Here is a 6,000-nt window from a genome sequence, read left to right as displayed (position 1 = left end):
TTGCGTAATTATAATAACGTGGTTATAATGAAATTAAATCAGCGTTTAAAAATAGCAGCTGTAGAAATATTATGACGATTGACGATACATGTTGTCATTAAACATAGAGTGTGTGCCGCCCCAAACTTGGTATTTAACAGAAATTTCACCTGATGTTTATTTGTATTAATAGGAAATGAACTTCAGGAGTTTGCAAATAACCTTTATGGCATTGAACGATCCGCTTATAAAAATACGGATACTTCACACACATACAAACATACACTCATGTATTCTGCTGTCGCATAGTATGGAATATAAATTGTTTTAGTGCAAGAGGTATTGAAACTGGGCCACATACAAGTAAAGTTTTGATTCTGACCTCGTTGATCACATAATTAGCACAAATCATTGATGTTTAAGGGTGCCGCACAGAGTATTTCTAGCAATAGGTATCAACCAATAAGATCGTGGTAAGACTTAACACTAATATCAGTTATATCGTACGGCCCACAAAGTTTTGCTGGATAAAAGTGTTTAATTTAGTGTCATGTAACCTTTGTTGCTAGAATAAACAAATATGGCGGACGGTGTCAAACTTTAGGAAAATTCAATCTATACCAGACATTTGTTATATATTTGGACATTGTGGTAATTATAATTATTTGAATTTTTAAAGTAAAAATCATTCGTTTGTTTGTATGCTTTTTGAAAAGAGAATCTTTAATGTTTTGCCTTAAAGAAATATATTATGAAGGTAAACCATAACGGATGCTATTTTTCGAGTTTGTTGTTGTAAAACTGTATCCCAGTGTGACCCAAATTCGACGATGTAACGGTAAAACATTAAGCAATATTTAGCAAATGATGAAAGAAGTAATGAAATGTTGAATAGATCAAAATAATAATTTCAAACTCGGCTTTATTACTTTGAAATGATTCCAAAACAATAATCATCCATTTATTTAAAAATAAGTGCTATAATATCATTTTTCTGTATGATTGCTTTTCCACAGTACATTTCGGATTTTTTTCAAAAATGACCAATGAAAGTACGACCATGAAAAAATCACAAAATCTATAAAATAAACAGTTTATAATGCTGTCATTTAGCCATATCAGATTTAAAACGATTGCATTGAAAATAAATAAACATAACCTATAATAATATGATGTACACAAAAGCACTCACTATCGCAGATAAAGGACCTATTGGTGTTAGCCCCTATTGGCCAGTTAACTGTATATTTTATAAAATCATTGCATTTGCTTTTTTGATTGGACAGTGACTTAAATGTATGCACCGGCTTGTCATACATTTTGATGATGTAAGAAATATGCATGGCTAATTTGTTTACAGGTGCTGGTATACATTGCAATTGTGTGTTTCACATTAGTTATTATTAGATTGGAAAAAATGTTTGATTGATTTACAATAAATTTTCTACACATTTAAAGAACTGTTACTGTTAGTAAAATTAAAGTTGGTTACATTGAAAATCAGGAGATTAATATTAATCATCCATGCAAAATTTCAAGTTTTAAATATAAACAAACTCTTGTTTATCTTCTTGATCTTATCATTTTTATATCATATTTGTATACACTGGAACTCCAGAACTTCCACAAGTAAGGCATATCTTGAGCTGCTCTGTTTGGATATGTCATATTTTCTTGATGCAGCTCAATTTTATATCTTTAAGAGTTTGTATTTCTGCTCCAAAAGCTAAATTAGTATCTAAGTGCGGCCTGAAGGGCAACATGTTTATGAAGAATAATTGCAGTTAATGTTAAGAATTTTTTGTAAAAAAGGGTCTTAAAGTTTGAAGTTGTTTGCAAAGAAGATTAATAAACATATGTATAGGACATTATACAATGTTATAAACACACATAATGACATTGATGCATCTTCCCCAGTGTGTGATTTATTTTCTTAAAAACAAACTAAATACAGTTACAACACTGGGAGACTTGTTTTAAATAATATGCTATACTAGACTAGTTATGTAGTTTTTTATTACACTTAATTTTCAGTTGGAATTTTCATCTGCAAAGGTTTACAGATCTCTTGACAGTTGTTGTGACGCCCTTTTATTAGAATATGCAAACAATTAATGGTTTTCTAAAGAATTAAAGAATCTCTTTAACAGATTTACTGTTGCCTTTTTATAAAAAGTTATTGATTTAAATGTTAAGATATCTGTATGTACATAATTGTAAAGGCACAAGCTTTGACAACAATTAAACCTTTAAAACAAATTCATTTTGCATTCATGGTGACTAGACTTATTGGGTATATATTGTTTTATAAGACAGTCAAATTATGTAATGTGTTTTTAGTTTTGTTCTGATTGACAAAATGGGAGCAAAGAAGAAGGGCAAGGGCAAGAAAGGCAAGAAGGGAGGAAAGAAGGGGAAGAAGGGAAAGAAGTCGAAGGAGCCTCAGATGACAGCACAGGAAGCCATTCTGGCCTATCAGTAAGTCAAGTAACCACCATTGTTAGCAGTAAATTAATAAGTATAGGAAACCATTCTTGCTTATCCATAAAGTCCAGTTAAAATTGTTGTTAACAGTCATATGTGAATTATATTATCTGAATTTTAGTGTAAAATCATGCTTTAGTTTTTGAAATGTCATACTTGACAAATTTGGAATGATCATTAGTGAAAATGGCTGTTTGTTTAACACTGACATTTATAAAAGTAGTTACTAGTATTTAAATTTTGAATTTTATTTACTTTTAGTCAGGTTTTCAAGAAAATTTAACATCCTGCTTAGTACATTGGTATTATGGTGAATATGCGTGTGTGGGCAGGTGGTGTCAAACTGGTGTTTTTCTGTCAAATACTTTTTATGTCCCCCACCCACTATAGTGGGGGACATATTGTTTTTGCCCTGTCTGTTGGTCTGTACGTTGGTCTGTTTGCTCCAACTTTAACATTTGCAATAACTTTTTCAATATTCAAGATAGCAACTTCATATTTGGCATGCATGTGTATCTCATGGAGCTGCACATTTTGAGTGGTGAAAGGTCAAGGTCATCCTTCAAGGTCAGAGGTCAAATATATGTGGCCAAAATCGCTCATTTTATGAATACTTTTGCAATATTGAAGATAGCAACTTGATATTTGGCATGCATGTGTATCTCATGGAGCCGCACATTTTGAGTGGTGAAAGGTCAAGGTCAAGGTGAAGGTCATAGGTCAAATATATGTAGCCAAAATCGCTCATTTGTTTAATACTTTGGCAATATTGAAGATACCAACTTGATATTTGACATGCATGTGTATCTCAAGGAGCCGCACATTTTTAGTGGTGAACGGTCAAGGTCATCCTTCAAGGTCAGAGGTCAAGTATATGTTGCCAAAATCGCTCATTTTATGAATACTTTGGCAATATTGAAGATACCAACTTGATATTTGGCATGCATGTGTATCTCATGGAGCCGCACATTTTGAGTGGTGAAAGGTCAAGGTCATCCTTCAAGGTCAAAGGTCAAACAAACAAACAAAAAATTCAAAGCGGCGCAGAAGGGGACATAGTGTTTCTGACAAACACATTTTTGTTTCGTTGTTTTGTGTGCTCATTATTTGAATTTTACATTTCTATGTCCCCCACCACTATAGTGGGGGATATATTGTTTTTGCCCAGTCTGTTGGTCTGTACGTTGGTCTGTTGGTTTGGTCAAACTTTAGCATTTGCCATAACTTTTGCAATTTTAAAGATAGCAACTTCATATTTGGCATGCATATGTATCTCATGGAGCTGCACATTTTGAGTGGTGAAAGGTTATGGTCATCCTTCAAGGTCAAAGGTCAACCAAAAAAAAAGTCAAAGCGGCACAGAAGGGGACATAGTGTTTCTGACAAACACATTTCTTGTTTTTAAATGTATCAATCGTGATGAAACTTTGAATTCAGCAAGCTTGTATGGAGAACTAGCTTGGTACTGTATTTCAGCATGTTAGATCGAAGCCAGTGTCTCTTTTACTAAAAATAGAACAACAGTATTCGCTCAATAACATGAGTTTGAATAGGTATTGAACAGAAATTTTGTTTGTATGCTGCTTACATGAATACCTAAGCATGGGATATTATATTTGGCCAGTCACTTCAAGGTCAAGGTAAACATTGAAAATGATTACTGGTGAATAACATGAGTTTGAATGAAGCTTGTCTGCAAACACAGACTTAGCATTGGAGTTCATTTAAGAATATTGTGCTGAAATTTTGTGAGTTGGTAGCTTATATTTATACCTGGCTTGGAATTCCATCTGGGACCAGTTAGGTGAAGTCAAGGTCATTGTTTCTAAAAATATAAATAATGACTTTTTATGTGAGTATTGTTCTTAGTATTTAAATTTGGTAGCTTACATATCACCATTAAGAAATAAGATGAATAAATTGCTGAAAACCTGGTTTAATGGGATTGCCATCAGTGTTTTTTTCACCGTTTTGGGAATGGGGCCGGGTCCCTTTGGAGTTGCGGCATTTTGACTAAAATTGGGTAAATAGTTTTGTTGTTGTTTTGCTAAAAAATGCATCAAAATTGAAAAAACAAGTGTGTCCAGTATTATATTTACTAAGTTTGAACTTATATGGATGGGAGATGAACAAAATATTGAGATCTAAAAAAAAACTTCCGTCTGGAATTTTTAGCTCCCATTAGGGAAAATATATACTTTTTTCCATTGGGAATGGGTCTGGTTACCGGACCCAATTTTGAATGAAAAAGAAACACTGGCCATGTTTATTGTTATTTCAAATCCAATTTTTCAAATATTCATTCTAATAAATTTAAACTGGGATTTAAAAATTGTTTAACATAGTTTCACTATGTCAGTTTAAACCTTTTGTTATAGTTTGGTTGCACGGAAAGCCTAATTCTTATTGAAGCGCTCTCGAGTTCTGTTTCCTGGGGAGAACCCCTGCAGTACTTTGTGTCTTTAGGGGAGATCTTAAGAATGCTCTCTTAGTGGGGTTAAACCTGTGGCTCCTGATCGCAAGGCAGACAACATATAGACAACGCCACGGCAACCTCAATAGTTTATGTACTTTCATGGAAACCACATTTGATTCTGTTCTGTATATATTGCAAAGGATCAATGTGATTGAGAAGAAGCTGGAAGATGTGATGTACGAAACCCGTGGCTGGGACGAGAAAAACAAGAGGCATCTAGACAGGGTAACTGTTGCCAGCTGAAGTGGGAAGTCTTGCCATATAGTAAAGCTGATATACCTTAATTGCTTTTTTGGACACACTAATTTTTATGACACCCCCATTTTTAGTTATACCATTATTTTATGTGACTCTTAATTTTCAGAAATACGGGTTTTCGTACATTTTTAATAACTCTGAACTTTTTGACAGTTTTTTATTTAGCAAAACTATTTTACAAGTACTCATCCCTGTTGCCCTTATCTGGTGACATTTCTATCATGCATTTGTACAACCTGATTAAGATTATAAAACCTGGCAGATGAATGCCTTCAGGCAATGGACCACTACATTTGTGTTATTCGGTAAATACATGTGTTCAATAGTGATAGACTTGCCAGATAGCTTTTAGTGAAACTTATACAAAAATAATTTATACTATCCCTTTACCACTGAGAAAGGAATTTTCTTGCATTTGTAGTCAATCAGAAAGTTATATTTTATTTAAGACCTTTCTTACTATATTCAAGTTTTTAAAGGCTTTATTTCCAACCCTTAGATACTGATAAGCAGCAAAAAGCATAAAACCTGAACAGACTGTGAGTTACTTGCAGGCTGTTCTGGTTTTATGCTGTTTGCACATAGCCATTTTCACTTTGCTTCTGAGTGGGAAAGGGCTATATAGTGTGATATTTCACAAGCACATGCTATTATTTGCTTAAACAATTAACTCGTGTGCATTGCATACCTGTATCCAATCATCAATTGAATATTTTAAGAGTGTCTCTAAAAATTTTAACTTTCTTATTTTGTGTCTCTTAATTTGTTGACACTGGTTTTTTAGCATAGGTGCAACGCACCTA

The 6,000-nt window shown here is 33.4% G+C and overlaps 1 protein-coding gene across 3 annotated transcripts in view; it reads left to right on the top strand.

Annotated features, from left to right (window-relative positions):
* Positions 1-490: 490 nt before the first annotated feature.
* The window catches only part of LOC127851151 (coiled-coil domain-containing protein 83-like), a 27,940-nt gene continuing 22,430 nt past the window's right edge, over positions 491-6,000 (top strand). For all 3 annotated transcript variants that reach the window (XM_052384754.1, XM_052384753.1, XM_052384752.1), the window contains exons 1-3: positions 491-630; positions 2,320-2,457; positions 5,080-5,164. In XM_052384754.1, the coding sequence (XP_052240714.1) occupies positions 2,339-2,457; positions 5,080-5,164 (204 nt within the window). In that variant the 5' untranslated portion in view covers positions 491-630; positions 2,320-2,338. The remainder of the gene's footprint in view (positions 631-2,319; positions 2,458-5,079; positions 5,165-6,000) is intronic.

This window comes from Dreissena polymorpha, chromosome 11, assembly GCF_020536995.1.
Source record: "Dreissena polymorpha isolate Duluth1 chromosome 11, UMN_Dpol_1.0, whole genome shotgun sequence".
NCBI lineage: Eukaryota > Metazoa > Mollusca > Bivalvia > Myida > Dreissenidae > Dreissena > Dreissena polymorpha.
The sequence above is the reverse complement of the archived record's forward strand: the minus strand, read 5'-3'. Positions and strand labels throughout refer to the sequence as shown.